Source organism: Melanerpes formicivorus, unplaced genomic scaffold (genome assembly GCF_026170545.1).
Source record: "Melanerpes formicivorus ecotype bairdi unplaced genomic scaffold, bMelFor1.0.p_v2 SCAF_11, whole genome shotgun sequence".
NCBI lineage: Eukaryota > Metazoa > Chordata > Aves > Piciformes > Picidae > Melanerpes > Melanerpes formicivorus.
The window spans coordinates 337,005-352,323 of NW_027142363.1; the positions used below are offsets into that span (position 1 = coordinate 337,005).

Below are 15,319 nucleotides of genomic sequence, written 5' to 3' on the forward strand. Positions count from 1 at the left end.
TTTGCTGTCAGATGTTAATGGGGGGTAGGGGAAAAATATCTTAAGCAGACTGTTAAATAAAAACTAAGCCAACAAGGAGACCTTCCTGAGACTGGCACTGCTGCAGGGCATCTCTGTGGTACCAGTGTGGGCAGCAGGGCAGGAGAGGGCGTCCTGCCCCTGGACTCTGCTCAGACCTCAGCTCTGTAGGGTCTCTGTGTCCAAGTCTGGGGTCCCCAGCAGGAGAAGGACACAGAGCTGCTGGAGAGAGTCCAGAGGAGGCCACAAAGATGCTCCCAGGGCTGGAACAGCTCTGCTGTGAGCACAGGCTGAGGGAGCTGGGGCTGTGCAGCCTGCAGAGGAGAAGGCTCCAGGGGCTCCTCAGAGCTGCCTGCCAGGAGATGAAGGCATCCTGCAGGAAGGCTGCAGAGAGACTTTTGCTGAGGGTGTCTGAGCCAGGCCAGGGGGAATGGTTTGGAGCCGAGGCAGAGCAGGCTCAGAGTGGAGCTGAGGAAGAAGTTGTTGAGTGTGAGGGTGGTGAGAGTCTGGCACAGGCTGCCCAGGGAGGCTGTGGCTGCCTCCTACCTAGGGGTGTTGAAGGCCAGGCTGGATGAGGCCCTGAGCAGCTGAGCCTGGCTGAGAGGTGTCCCTGGGCATGGTGGGGAGGTTGGAGCATATGAGCTCTGAGGTCCCTTCCAGCCTGAGCCAGTCTGGGGTTCTGTGTATGAGTTATGAAGCCACTGACAGCCAGAGGGAAAACACAGGAGTGTTGGTGTGCCTTTGCTGCAGAGCTTTGCAGTGCTCTCTTCCCAGCTCTGGATGGTGCCAGTCCCAGCCTGGAGGTGAATACCAAGCACAGGTAATGCATCTTGCTAAGGGAAATCCTCTGCCCTGTTGCATGCCTCTGAATGCCACTTTGGGACAGCTGCTGCAGAGAGGCTGGGCAGGATCAGGCCAGAAGCAAGCGCAGGCTGCCTGACTGTCGAGCAGCAGCGGCAGAGGGGAGCTGCTCCTGGTCCCCGAGAGCCTGAGGCTCTGCTCAGCCGCAGCACCAGCGGCTCCTGCTCGCCCTTCCCCTCAGCGCTGCTCCCCAGGCAGTGCTCTGCAGCGCTGTGCCACCAATACCATCTGCTGGCTGAGGCCAGCACTGCCTCAAGGAGCCTCACAAGGCCCTTGCGCCGACAGCCTGCACCCCAGCCCCTGTGCTGTCCCTTGCACTGCTGCCCCAGGGAGGTGGCACCGGGCAGCTGCTGTGGCAGGGGAAGGAAGGGCAGCAAATCTCAGCCTCTCAAGCTGGGAATGGATTCACTTACTCCTCTCACGCAGCTCTCAGCCTTATGGACTTCAGGTCTGGGTCACAGGAGCTGCGAGTCTGGCCCAGTGCCGAGCCCTGCACACAGAGGGCAGTGGCTTAGGAAGGAAAGGCTTCCCCTGGCACAGGAAGGCAGCAAGACCCTGCTGCACAGGGACTGAGGCCAGGGGTTCTCCAGCTGTGCTGCCTGAGCACACAGGCAGGGCTGAACAAGGGGTAGCGTTGAACAGTGACAGAAGAACCTGAAGCATTTCCCTTCCCTCCCAGCACTGCTGTCAGTTTAGAGACAAGTGGCCTCCCCAGGGCATCCTAGAGAGCAGCTTAGCATCAGACGCTGCCTGTCAGTCTGGAGTGAGCACCCTCTGGAGCAGGCAGCTGAGCACTGCACCGAGCAGTGACAGCAAAGAGCTGCTGGGAGCAGCAGGGCCCAGGCTGGGACTGCAGGGCAAGGCAATGCCCCTTCCACAGCTGCAGGGTCAAGTAAGAGGAAGTAGCTCCAGGAGCATCACGTCCTGGACCTGTGCCTCTCAAGAACGTGAGTGTGAGGGGCTTTAGGCATGCAAGCATCCTCTTTCCTCTCCTCCAGCACAGCCAATCTCCTTTGCAGCTGCTCTGTCCCAGTTTGCTAAGCCAGTAGAGCAAAACTTGCTTCCTTGGAGCCATGGTTTAGTAGTCAGGAGGTGTTGGGTGACAGGTTGGACCTGATGATCTCTGAGGTCTTTTCCAGCCTGATCCTATGATTCTGTGAACTCCACTTCCAAACAGCCCAGCCAGAGGCAGGACTTGCACAGAGTTTGCACTCCTCTTCCCTTCACTGTAACCAGGCTGAAGGAGTTACTCTGGACACCACTCACCTGCAGGCAGGACTCTGAGCAAGCAGAGCTCAGTCCAAGATGCCAGATATCAGACAGGCCACAGCATCACTGCCACCACTTAACAATACAAATGGCACTCAGAGCAGAGTAAAAGCATTTACTGCTGAGCTGACATCCCAGGCAGTTGTGGGCTGGCTACCATTGCACTGCTTACCAGGGTCTGGTAAAATATCTTCCTGACCACCTTTCCAGCCCTACATTACATTAGGAAAGGCTTCAGATGGAGAACAAGATCCAAACCTCCCCTGTAACCACGAGCTCGTGCAGGCTGCCTCTTGCACAGCTCTCCCAGCTGCTCGGTGGGGAAGTGCTGGTGCACAAAGCTGTTTGCCAGGGCTGGCCATGGTTTCTATCCAACAAGCTGGGGTGACACAGGCTGGGCACACACAGGCTGGGCACACAGAGCTCCTTCTGACTGCACTGGATCCAGGGGACTTGAGGAAACAGCCACACTGCAGCCAGCAGCAGGAAAGCTGTCTGAAAGCAGCACCCCCAGCAGCCTCTCACAGCAGTGGCCTCCTGGCAGTAGCACTGCTTCCATGACCCCCCCTGGCTGGAGGCACAAAAGAAGATGCTTGGAGGTGGAGGATGAAACTACCACGTAAGAAAGTGGTTCTCCACCATCACAAATACAACCACCTGCATCTCAGCTTTCAGTAGCTTCTCACACCTTGGTTTTCCAGAGGGAAGGAGGAGGTTTGTTGTCTGCTCTTTCCCTATTCGATGGGGGTTCAGCTCAGCCAAGGCACTGATGGCAGGCTTCACCTGTCCCATCTCAGACCCCTGCTTTCCTGCAGCCTGTGAAAGCAGCTGGCTGCTGCCCCAGCAGAAGGGAAAGGATCCTCAACCAGCCAGGGAGTTTTCACATGGATCAAAGGATGTGTAATGAACTGGGTCAGATCAGTGAAGATCTCTCTGTCCCAAGGGCAGTGTGGACATCACTACCTTTGTCCTTTTGTCCTGCTTGGTTCCACTCCTTTACAGAGAGGCTGGCACAGCCCTGGAGCAGGCTGCCCAGAGAGGCTGTGGAGTCAAAGAACCAAACCACCTGCAGCCAGCAGTCACCTTGTCCAGCTAAGAATCCGAATTGCAAAGGACATCAAATGCAAACATCCAGGTAGCACTTGATCCACCCTCCTTAATGTCCTGTGTGCAAAAAGCAGACTGGCAGCTCACAGCCCAGCAGACACCAGGAGCAGTTTGTGCCTTGGGCAGCTCACAGCCCAGCAGACACCAGCAGCAGTTTGTGCCTTGGGCAGCTCACAGCCCAGCAGACACCAGGAGCAGTTTGTGCCTTGGGCAGCTCACAGCCCAGCAGACACCAGGAGCAGTTTGTGCCTTGGGCAGCTCACAGCCCAGCAGACACCAGGAGCAGTTTGTGCCTTGGGCAGCTCACAGCCCTGCAGACACCAGGAGCAGTTTGTGCCTTGGGCAGCTCACAGCCCTGCACCCCTGCAGACACCAGGAGCAGTTTGTGCCTTGGGCAGCTCACAGCCCAGCAGACACCAGCAGCAGTTTGTGCCTTGGGCAGCTCACAGCCCTGCACCCCTGCAGACACCAGGAGCAGTTTGTGCCTTGGGCAGCTCACAGCCCAGCAGACACCAGCAACAGTTTGTGCACTGGAAGCTGGCAGTGTGTCCACTCAGGAGATGAGACCTGGGACTCCATGTCTCTCACTGGTGGTGGTAATTATGCCCACACAGCCCTTGCACACCAAGGCCACTCTTGCAGGAGCCTCCACAGTGCAGTGAAAACCCCAAGGATCTCCAGAAGCCTTGAGGAGGACATGGCTGTGTGCTGCTGCTCCCAGGTGATGCAGAGGCACCAGAGCTGGAGAGGAGCAGGGCAGCAGGCAGGGCAGGAGAGCTCCAGCATCCCTGTTCCTGCATGTCTCAGGCAGCTGATACGGCCTGGAGAGCACCCAGGAGAACAGAGAGTGGTCACAAGCACACTGTGGTCTGAGGTAGCAGGACATCTTCCTAGGAGAGAAAGACAAACAGCCAGAGTTAAAGTTCAGCTGGAGCAAATGTTTGTCCTGACAGCCTCAGGGGAGTGAGAAGCACACAGGTCACGTCTGAGAGGCTGAGCCAGCAGCCAGGCAGGGGCAGAGCTGAGCACTTCCATGCTGCTAGGAATGAAGCAGCTCCTCTCCAAGAAACAACTTCATCTCCCTCTCCAGATATCTCCCTCCTTGGGTGGGAAAGGGGACAGAAGCTGTTGGTTTTCTGATGCACACTAAGAAATGCTCAGGAAATATCACCTCACTTCAGGGCAGGAAGGGGCAGTACTCAGTGCCTGTCAGTCTGTGCCCCTGAAGGAGGAGAACCCCACAGAGAAGATGCTCAGCTCTGAAGTGTGGCTCCCTTATGTCCCAAAGCATCAGGAAGAACTGATTTCAATGATGATTAGAAACTTTCCCCCACTCTGGCTGCACCATGGGGATCTGCCATGGCAGGAAGGCACATTCCAGGGTCTGGCCCAGCTGCAGGTGACTGCTGGTTGGTGCTGAGCTCTCTGCTGTGTGATGTGCTTACAAACTCTGACCTCTGGCAGGGGCCTCCTGGCTTTGCAGGTGGGTTCCTTATCCCTGCAGCAGTGTGGACACAGGCCCCACAGTGACAGGCAGAGGAGCACTGCTCACAGAGCAAGGGCAGCCATCCTTCATGTCCTTCTCATGCCATGGAGTGCTGCCAGTGCTGCCTGGGGCCATCAGCCACCAGCCCTCTCAGTCAGTCCTGAGGACAAGAGATGTACTTGCAAGGGCCCTACTCATTTTCCAGCTTTCCTAAGGGCCTCTCAGGCTACATTTCCAAGCTTCAGCCTCCAGCCATGCAGGATTGCTCCTTCAGCAAGGACTGAGTGTGTTGGTCAGTGCCCTGCTTCTCGGCCCAGGGCTTTAGCAGGGAGCAGAAGCTGTTGTGAGTAACACATAGGCAACACCAGGGATGAGAAAAGCCTTTGCTGAACCAACCTTGCTGTGCCCTTAGACACCAGGTGTGAGCATGGAAGGCTCAGGCATGAAGAAGGAACTGCTTCAGCTCGTCTGGGAGGAGCAGTCCTGCTACCTTCTGGTGCTGCTTGTGTCCAAAGCACCTCCTGATACACAGGCGGCACAATTGCATCAGGGACAGAGGCCCTGCAGGGAGAGCAGGGCAGAGGTTATAGAGGGGGCTCCAGCCCCCAGCGCTGCACCTCTGCAGCAGCAGCTCTGCACCACTGCACCCTCTTCTCCTGCAGCCTCTGTCATGCTGGGGGTGTGTGGCCCCCAGAACACTTGGCAGTGAAAAGCCAGGCCTGCACCCACCAAAGGACATCAGCCTGCTGCAGGGGTGGGGGTCAAGTGGAGGGGGCCAAGCTCTTCTGGGTGGTGTGCAGTGGTAAGCTAAGGAACAGTGGATACAAACTGGAACAGAGAAGGTTCCACCTCAACAGGAGGAGAAACTTCTTTACAGTGAGGGGGCAGAGGTGTGGAGCAGGCTGCCCAGAGGCTGTGGAGTCTCCTCTGGAGCCTTTCCAACCCCACCTGGATGCATTCCTGTGCAGACTACCCTGGGTGCTCCTGCTCTGGCAGGGGGGATTGGACTGGATGCTCCCTGGAGGTCCCTCCCAACCTCTAATGCTCTGTGACTCCAAATCAAAGCAGCTCAGAGGGTCACCTTCTTTCTGCAGCAGCAGTCTGCCCACAGGGCTGCTGGGGGGCACCAGCTCCATCGGCCTCTTGCTTTCAGCATTCTTCCCCCACACATCAGCTCCAAAGTCCAGCAGCAGTGTCACCAGCTCCACGCTGCAGCTCCTGGCAGCTGCATGCAGAGGGGAGTCCAAGCCCTTGCCACTGTTCACATTTGCTCCTGGACACCAAGAAATGACAAAGAGCAATGACCACAGAGCAGCCCTGCACTGGCTGCTGTTCCTCTGGTGAGCTGTAACTGCTGCAGCATCCACCCAGGGGTGGATTCCCTTACCCTGGGCACAACTCATGCTGCTTGAGAAGGAGTGGGCTTGTGACTGAGGATGCCAGAGGAACAGTGCATGAGGAAGCCCTCCAGCCACAGCCCAGCCCATGAGTGTAGTTTTGCCTCCTTTGCTCCCCTCCCACTGCCCCATGTCTTTGACACAAATGCAGTGTTTTAACCTGCTCTGCACTGAGCCCCAGGCTGGTGACACTTCCAAAGGCCAAATGATCTGCTGGGGAGAGACTGTGAGAAAGACAAAGCTCAAGATGTCTTTGGGAAAGCAGGATGTAAGCAAGCACCTCTGATCCATGTCCCCCCTTCCCTTATCCTGGAATAAGAGCTCCTAAAACAGATGCAAAGCCTCCAGGACTGAGCGGCCTTGGCTGCATGCAAAGCCTGCAGGGCTGAGCGGCTTTGGCTGCATGCAAAGCCTGCAGGGCTGAGCGGACTTGGCTGCATGCAAAGCTGCAGGGCTGAGCAGCCTTGGCTGCATGCAAAGCTGCAGGGCTGAGCAGCCTTGGCTGCATGCAAAGCTGCAGGGCTGAGCGGCCTTGGCTGCATGCAAAACCTGCAGGGCTGAGCGGCTTTGGCTGCATGCAAAGCTGCAGGGCTGAGCGGCCTTGGCTGCATGCAAAGCCTGCAGGGCTGAGCGGCTTTGGCTGCATGCAAAACCTGCAGGGCTGAGCGGCCTTGGCTGCATGCAAAGCTGCAGGGCTGAGCAGCTTTGGCTGCATGCAAAGCTGCAGGGCTAGGCGGCCTTGGCTGCATGCAAAGCTGCAGGGCTGAGTGGCCTTGGCTGCATGCAAAGCTGCAGGGCTGAGCGGCTTTGGCTGCATGCAAAGCCTGCAGGGCTGAGCGGCCTTGGCTGCATGCAAAAGCTGCAGGGCTGAGCGGCTTTGGCTGCATGCAAAGCCTGCAGGGCTGAGCAGCCTTGGCTGCATGCAAAACCTGCAGGGCTGAGCGGCCTTGGCTGCATGCAAAGCCTGCAGGGCTGAGCGGCCTGGGCTGCATGCAAAGCTGCAGGGCTGAGTGGCTTTGGCTGCATGCAAAGCTGCAGGGCTGAGCGGCTTTGGCTGCATGCAAAGCTGCAGGGCTGAGCGGCCTTGGCTGCATGCAAAGCTGCAGGGCTGAGCGGCCTTGGCTGCATGCAAAGCTGCAGGGCTGAGCGGCCTTGGCTGCATGCAAAGCCTGCAGGGCTCAGTGGCCTGGGCTGCATGCAAAGCCTGCAGGGCTGAGCGGCCTTGGCTGCATGCAAAGCTGCAGGGCTGAGTGGCCTTGGCTGCATGCAAAGCCTGCAGGGCTGAGTGGCCTTGGCTGCATGCAAAGCTGCGGGCCTGAGTGGCCTTGGCTGCATGCAAAGCTGCAGGGCTGAGCGGCCTTGGCTGCATGCAAAGCTGCAGGGCTGAGCGGCTTTGGCTGCATGCAAAGCTGCAGGGCTGAGCGGCTTTGGCTGCATGCAAATGCTGAAGGGCTGAGCGGCCTTGGCTGCATGCAAAGCTGCAGGGCTGAGCGGCCTTGGCTGCATGCAAAGCCTGCAGGGCTGAGCGGCCTTGGCTGCATGCAAAGCTGCGGGGCTGAGTGGCTTTGGCTGCATGCAAATGCTGAAGGGCTGAGCGGCCTTGGCTGCATGCAAAGCTGCAGGGCTGAGCGGCTTTGGCTGCATGCAAATGCTGAAGGGCTGAGCGGCCTTGGCTGCATGCAAAGCTGCAGGGCTGAGCGGCCTTGGCTGCATGCAAAGCCTGCAGGGCTGAGCAGCTTTGGCTGCATGCAAATGCTGAAGGGCTGAGCGGCCTTGGCTGCATGCAAAGCCTGCAGGGCTGAGCACTCTTCTGCACTGAAGTGTTCCCAAGTTTTTGTGAGCTGAGCAGGAATCCAGAGCTGCCTGCAGCCATGCCATGGGAAATGCCTGAGTCAGTTGCTTTGGTGAAGAGGGGAGAAAAGGAACAAAAGACATTTTTCTTCCTTCCCAAGTCAAAGCATTGCAGCCTCACTGCCAGAAGGGCTGGCAGGAGGGTGTCTGCTCCAGGCACCAGTGGCCATGGGAACACCAGGATGAGTGTGGTGGGTTGGGAAGGTGCTGGGATGAGCCAAGCTTTGGTTGGGAGCTGCAAAGCTGAGCCCCTGGCTGCCCTGCTGCTGCTTTTCACCCAGGGCTGCCGCCAGGAGAGAAACATCTGCAGGCCCCAGAGCAGGGGAGCCTCCACATCTCCGATGCGAAGAGACCCCATAGGCAGATGCTGAAGGAAACCAGAGCAGATGAGGCTCACCTGACTCCAGCAGCTTCCTTGCACAGCTCACTTGCTGGCTCTCACAGGCCACGTAGAGGGCAGTGCCCAGCTGTGGGACGCTGCGGTCGATGTTTACTCCGTGGGACCAGAGGAGCTCCACACACTGCACATGGCCTGGAAGGGAAGAAGGAAGGAAGGGTCAGCCCACAGGCACCAGGATCTTCCTCTCAAAGCCCCCAGCAGAGCAGTGCAGCATGGCACAGACTCTGTTTTGCCAGGAGGTGCTGGTGGTGTCACACTGCTGCCCACCGCAGCATTCCCACTCTGGGGAACAGGAGCCGCAGAGCCCCGGGACCAGAGCAGGACAAGCCCTCAGCTGTGCTCCAGCTCACTCCAGCTGCCCACCAGACACTGTGCTGTCTGCTGACTCCCTCAGCTCTCCACATTGCAGGCAGCTGCAGACAGCTGGCTGGGATACAGAATAGAATACAGAATTAACCAGGTTGGAAGAGACCTTTGAGATCATCGAGTCCAACCTCTCCCCCAGCACCATCTGATCAAGCAAACCATGGCACCAAGTGCCTCATCCAGGCTCTTCCTAAACACCTCCAGCAATGGTGACTCCACCACCTCCCTGGGCAGCACATCCCAGTGGCCAATCTCTCTGTCTGGGGTGAATTTCTTCCTAACATCCATCCTAAACTGCCCCTGGCACAGCTTGAGACTGTGTCCTCTTGTTCTGTCACAGGATGATGCAGCCCCTTTCAGATGTCATTGTATGAATGCAGGTGCCCCAAGGGCTGAGCTGAGCTGTCCTCAGTCAGCAGCAGGGGGCACTGCACCACTTCTGATGAGACCAACTAGGACGGGACTTCACATGACCCACATCAATACTGCAGAATCAGCGTCAGGGGCTGGAGGGGACCTCCAGAGAGCATCCAGCCCAAGCCCCTGCCAGAGCAGGAGCACCCAGGGCAGCTCACACAGGAACACATCCAGCTGGCTTTGCAATGGCTGCAGGGAAGGAGACTCCACAACCTCTCTGGCAGCCTGCTCCAGGGCTCCATTACCCTCACCATACAGAAGTGTCTCCTCCTGTTGAGGTGGCACCTCCTGTGCTCCAGCTCGTCCCTGCTGCTTCTTGTGCTGTCACTGGGCACCACCAAACAGAGCCTGGCACCTACATCCTGACCCCAACCCTCTCAGCCTTCTTCTCTCCACACTAAACAGCCCCAGGGATGATCTTCTTTCTCTCTCCCTTCCACCTCAACACCCTGCTGGCAGCAGGCAAAGGAAAGCTGCTGCCTGTGGGCTCACCTCTCCTGGCAGCCTCGTGGAGGGGGGATGCCAGGTCACAGGGTGGGTGCAGGCTGGCTCCATGCTGCAGCAGTACAGCCAAGCAAGCCACACTGCCACTGGCACAGGCACTGAAGAGAGGAGTGTGCCAGTCCACAGTCACTGCATCCACCTGGGGGGAAACAGCACCATCAGCTGGGGCTCCTGTGGGGTTCCCAGTCAGCTATGGGAACACTGCAGCTTTCCCCTGGGAGCAGCAAGAACTCTGTGTAAACCTCTGCTTGTGGGGTGCTTGGAGAAGGGCATTTTGTGAAGCTGTGAGCACCTGCGGCAGAGCTAAGCACAGAATGCAAGCAGCAGTGAGCTGTTGGCAGGGAAGAGTTCATCCCTCAGGGTGGAAGTCTGATGCCAACCACACCAGCACTGAAGACCATGGTCTGCCCAGGCCCTACTCACCTGGGCACCGTGTTTTAACAGGAGCCTGGCACAAGCAGCGTGGCCCCCCAGGCAGGCCTCGTGCAGGGGAGACACCTGGTCTGCTGTGAGAAGGTTAACATCACTGCCCTGTGAAAACAGGGAAAATGTCACTGCAGCCAACACCAAAAGCCACACAGCATCAAAACAAAGCCACCACTGGCTGGCTTTGTGTGATCAGAGCAGCCCCAGCTGCCTGGGAGGGAGGCAGCAAGAGCCAGGCTGGGCACTGGCACAGGACACCAGAGGCCACCACCTCTGCACACTGCTGCCTGGCAGAGAAAGCTGCAGGCAGAGCACTGCCCAACAGGACAGTGCAGACATCTCCTCAGGAACTCTGCAGGGGTTTGATCCTCCTGCACCAGGAGCAGCAGGATCTGCTGGTGGTGCAATAAACAAACAAAAAGCAAAATACTAAAACCTGATGCCAGAGCTCCTGGCAGGGTGGTGACTGCCACCTCTGTACAGCACTGCTCCAGCCTGCTGAGCCCTGCCTGCTTGGATCCTGCACTGCTGCTGCCCTCCCACAGGCCAAAGCCAAAACTTCCAGAGAGGTGGAGCAGGGAGGTTCAGCAATCTCTCCTCCCTTCTGCAGTGGGAGCAGAGGCCCTGGCTGCCCTCAGGCCTTCAGAACCAGCTATTGGGGTGGCTGACCTAAAGCCTCACCTGCAGCCTTGCCTGAGCACCTTGCAAGAGCTGCAGAAGGAATTCCCCAGACACCTGGCGACAGCAGCAGTCAGGGTCCCATTGCCTGCACCACCCAGGGTGTTTCCATGCATTGGTAGCTTCGTGCAGGGGGCTGGTGGGAGGCAAGGAACTGCCTGCAGGACAACCCCAGCCTATTGCATGCAGGCTTCACTGCATGCAGCTCAGCGTGGCTGCCTCAGCCCAGAGCTTTCACAGCAAAGCACAGGCTCCAGAGCACCTCTGAAGAGACCCAGCAGAAGCCCTTCAGCCTGGGGGGAGGTACCTGCGTGATGAGGTTCTGCAAGGCAAGCAGACGTCCATGAACGGAGGCATCGTGCACAGGAGACCAGTCTGAAACAAAGTCTGTGTGGAGACAAAGGCAGGGAGAGGACAAACATCTCCATGGGCCCTTCATCAGCTACCCCACTGCAGCTCTCACCTCAGCACACTGCTCTCCCAGTTGATTCCTGCAGCTGCCAAGCTGTCCTGGGAGCTCTCCTTGGAGCAGGGGCAAGAGGACAGCTTCACACTGGTGTGTTTGCAACTCATCCTGCTGGTGCTGAGCAGCTGCACAACGCTTCAGGAGACAACAACATCACTGCTCTGGCTGTGCCTGTGCCTTGCTCTCAGTTATTTCACAGGATCATGGAATGGTTTGGGTTGGAAGGGAGCTGCAAAGGACATTCTCCACTAGAGCAGGTTTGCTCACAGCCTTCTCCAGGCTCACCTTGAACATCTCCAGGCATGGGGCCTCAGCTCCCTCCCTGGGCAACCTGTTGCAGAGTTGCAGCAGCCTCCTGCTGCAGAACTTGTTCCTCACATCCCATCTCAATCTGCTCTGCTCTCATCCCAGCCCTTGGCAGAAGTCCCTTCCTGACCTTCTTGCAGCCCCCTTCAGGTACTGGCAGGCTGCTCTGAGGTCTCCCCGGAGCCTTCTCTTCTCCAGGCTGAACAGCCCCAGATCTCTCTGCCTGTCCCCACAGAGGAGGTTCTCCAGCCTCTGATCATCTTCAGGACCTCCTCTGGACTCTCTCCAGCAGCCCCAGGTCCTTCTTCTGCTGGGGGCCCAGAGCTGGAGGCAGTGCTGCAGGTGGGCTCTGAGCAGAGCAGAGGGCAGAATCCCCTCCCTGTGCTGCTGCTCTCCCTGCTCTGGATGCAGCTCAGCACTCAGCTGGCTCTGGGCTGCCAGGGACCATTGCTGGCTCCTGGGGAGCTCTCCATCACCTGTTGATGCTATCACTGATGTCCTATCCTTGGTTGTGATTCCAGGCCCAGTTAAAAGACTTTGACTTTCCTCTTTACAAGCCAATGCCATTGCCCAGCCTGTGTGAGCTGCAAGGAAAGGATGTTGGTAGTCATTCCAAAAATGCAGGTTGAGGAACAGGTTGTCTGGGCTGCAGCTTGATCTCTTCTTGCCCAGCTCAGTACAGGCAGGGCTTGTGCAAACCATGAGGCTGTTTCAGTGTCACCTCAGCCAGAGGTGCAGGGCCCTGGCACCACAGCCACGTGCAGAATTCATCCACCCAGAGCTTCCCTGAGAAAGGGCAGGCTTCTGCTGGGACCCCAGGCAGAGACAGAGCAGACCACAGCCACCTAGGGACTGGCCATTAGCTTACTATGCCACCACAGCTGGATAGCAAAGGCCACTCCTGACACGAGAGAGTGTCAGTGGGAAACAAGAGGTGAATGCCAGCACAGTGTGATCCAGCTGGGAGCCCTGCACTGGCAAGACAGAGGCTTTGATCCTAACTGTCAGTGCAAGTCCATGGCAGTTTCACACCAGCCTTGGGTTCACTGGGAAGAGGAGGTTTAAAGAACTGAGCAGGGACTAACTGCCAGAGCTCACTTCCAAGTCTGCTCCCATGGAGAGCATGGCCCCAGGCTGCTCTCTCTCCTGCCACAGCTCCATGTGCTGCAAACAACTAAGCCCTCAAGAAACATTGGGAGGCAACTCCTGAGGGTGTCTGCAGAGAGGACAAGGGGGAATGGTTTGAAGCTGAGGCAGAGCAGGGTTAGACTGGAGCTAAGGAAGAAGTTGTTCAGCAGGAGGCTGCTGAGACTCTGGCACAGGCTGCCCAGGGAAGCTGTGGCTGCCTCCTGCCTGGGGGTGTTTCAGGCCAGGCTGGATGAGGCCCTGAGCAACCAAGTTCCCCCTTGTCCTGTCTCCAGACACCCTCATGAGAAGTCCCTCAGCAGCCTTCCTGCAGCATCCCTTCAGCTACTGCCAGGCAGCTCTGAAGTGCCCCTGGAGCCTTCCCTTCTCCAGGCTGAACACCCCCAGCCTGTCCTCACAGCAGAGGTTGTCTAGAAGATGCCATGCAGAGGACCTTTGGTAGAACCTTCCATATTCTGAGGCTTCCCTCTGCAGTCTGTGATGTGTGGCCTGAGTCTCACACAGCCTGCTGACTTCCTGGTGTGCTGGGGAGCAGGCAGACAGGAGGAGAATAGGTTGAGCTCTGCCTTGCAAAGGACCTGTGTGCAGCAGTGGGGTATGGGGGCTCCCCTCCTGCCAGCCTCCACTTCACTGCAGCTCATCTCCAGTATGAAACTGGTTAGATCCATCCTGTGAACAGCACTGCCACCCCTGCCCCAGGATGGGCACACAGGGCATGCATGAGGAGGGCAGGCAGCACAACAGATGGAGCATCCCCTTACAGTACTCCTAAGGTCTTCATTTGCTGTTTGCTGCCAGTAGAAGCAGCCTGAGCAGCCCAGGCAAGGAGTGAGGACAGGGTAAACCCACAGCAGCTGGATGGATGTACCTTACTCCCTCTGTACTCACCATGTGCTCAGACAGCAGAGCTGCAGGGACACACCTGGCTGAGCTGCTCTGTGCAGTTATCTGCTTGGCTTTGGTCACTGGGATATATTGTCAATGCCTCTGATCCAGATAACAGAACAGTGAGGAGAGTGAGGCCACCACAACAGCATGGGCCACAGCTGAACACCATGCCCTGGCTTCCTGCAGAAGGACTTAGGGCTAGTGGCTCAGCCTGGGCAACAACACCCGAGGCTGCTCATCTGGAAGAATAAAAGGACAAGGAGAAAGGGAAAGGGAGGACAAAGAAGGGGGAGGAAGGGGAAAGGGAGGACGAAGAAGAGGAAAATAAATTTGAAAAAGAGCAAAGCAAAACAACAACAAAAAACACAACCGAAAAAGAGAAAAATGAAAGCAAGAAAAGAAGAAAGGGGAAAGGAAGGAGAAAGGGAATGAAAGGAAGGAGAAAGGGAATGAAAAGAAGCAGTGAGGCAGTGCTGAGCTCGCAGCTGGCACTGAGTCGAACATGCCACCCTGCAAGCTCAGCGTGCTGTGGTTCCGGGGCTGCACTGGCACAGCCTGCGGCACAGAACTCGGCACTCCTTGCTGTGCTATACCCAAACCACCACCCGCACCTCCGCAGCAGGCAGCAGCAGCTCGTTAGAGCCCCGTGTGAAGTGCGGAGCGGCTGTTCATGCCCTGCAGCCCGGCTCTGCCCTGCGCCCGCCTGGCAGCGCTGCAGGAGCAGTTACATACCTCTCATCACTGGGCTTGGCACGGACGTGGCAGACACCTGGCCTGCAGCTCCATGAAGCTTGCTGCCGTTCGGATTCGTTCCCCCCTCGTCCATCTCGGCGCCGTCTGCTCAGCTCCTGTTTGTTTTTTCCCCTTGCTGTATGTTTGTAGAGCTCAGATCCCATCCTGCCCAGCAAGCCCCCAGCTCCGGCACTCAGCCATCAGGCAGAGCCAGGCACATCCCGAGCAGCCGAGCAGCACCTCGCGGGGGAAGCGGAGCCCCGGGCTGGGGCTGAGGGCAGCGGCTCCCGGGCTGGCAGCCGCGGCGGGGCCGGAGCTGTGCCCTGATGTCACATCCTGCCCGCGCAGCGCCCAATCGCGGCGCCGCCGCCCGCTCCGTCGGGACCCGCCGTCCAGGCAGGAAGAGCCGGCGGAGCCGAGCCTGCCCGCGGGGGCTGTGCAGAGGCACCCCACGGAGCCACGCCGCTCCCGCCCGGACGCCCTGCGCCGTGCCGAGCCTCCCCTGCTGCCTGCCCAGCCCTGGCAGCCTGCCGGGCGGAGCCGAACGCCTGCTGCACGGCAGCCAGCACGACCCCGCCACGGGCACGGACAGCACTGAGCTGCCCACGGCAGGCCCTGTGCTGGCTGCACGGCGTGGGGATGGCAGTGCCCGGCTGGCTCCTGTCCTTCCCTGCAGCCCCCGTCCAGTCCGTTGCACCCAGTCACAGCACGGCAGGAGCTTTGGGCCTAGTATTTGTAAGCAGTTTCTCGGTTTAAAGCAAGCAACCAAATCTGCCAGGGAGGAAATGGCAACCCCTGGACTCGGCTTCGTGTTCCTTCTGATGAGAAGGACAAGGGTAGCTGCAAACGTCCCAGGGACGTCTCTGTGTTTGCGATGCCTGAGACACATCCAATAAAGGGAAAGAAGTGAAGGAAACAAAATCCCTAAGGAGTTGATTTCCTGGTCAGCAGCATCCCCAGATGTCCTTCCAAGCTGCTGCAAGCATGCAAAGCCCAGGCCC

The 15,319-nt window shown here is 58.2% G+C and overlaps 1 protein-coding gene across 3 annotated transcripts; it reads right to left on the bottom strand.

Annotated features, from left to right (window-relative positions):
- Positions 1 to 2,248: 2,248 nt before the first annotated feature.
- On the bottom strand, positions 2,249 to 14,631 carry ASB9 (ankyrin repeat and SOCS box containing 9). Of its 3 annotated transcripts, XM_068144410.1 has the most exons (8): positions 14,319 to 14,631; positions 11,088 to 11,167; positions 10,100 to 10,207; positions 9,665 to 9,815; positions 8,387 to 8,521; positions 5,823 to 6,014; positions 5,138 to 5,302; positions 4,060 to 4,145 (listed from the first exon to the last, which is right to left on the bottom strand). In XM_068144410.1, exons 1-7 carry the CDS (start codon positions 14,410 to 14,412, stop codon positions 5,178 to 5,180), a joined length of 885 nt encoding a protein of 294 aa, XP_068000511.1. In that variant the 5' UTR covers positions 14,413 to 14,631; the 3' UTR covers positions 4,060 to 4,145; positions 5,138 to 5,177. The 3 variants fall into 3 exon arrangements, with proteins under 3 accessions (XP_068000509.1, XP_068000510.1, XP_068000511.1); XM_068144408.1 differs by lacking the exon at positions 5,138 to 5,302 and having other exon boundaries at positions 2,249 to 4,145; XM_068144409.1 differs by lacking the exons at positions 5,138 to 5,302; positions 10,100 to 10,207 and having other exon boundaries at positions 2,249 to 4,145.
- Positions 14,632 to 15,319: the final 688 nt, after the last annotated feature.

Excerpts from the sequence above, each read along its gene's own strand:
- ASB9 (XM_068144408.1), bottom strand. The coding sequence starts at position 14,412 with ATGGACGAGGGGGGAACGAATCCGAACGGCAGCAAGCTTCATGGAGCT. Across the intron at positions 11,168-14,318 it reads GCCAAGCCCAGTGATGAGAG|ACTTTGTTTCAGACTGGTCT; the intron begins GTATGTAACTGC and ends GTCTCCACACAG. Across the intron at positions 8,522-9,664 it reads CCACGAGGCTGCCAGGAGAG|GCCATGTGCAGTGTGTGGAG; the intron begins GTGAGCCCACAG and ends CTTCCCTTCCAG.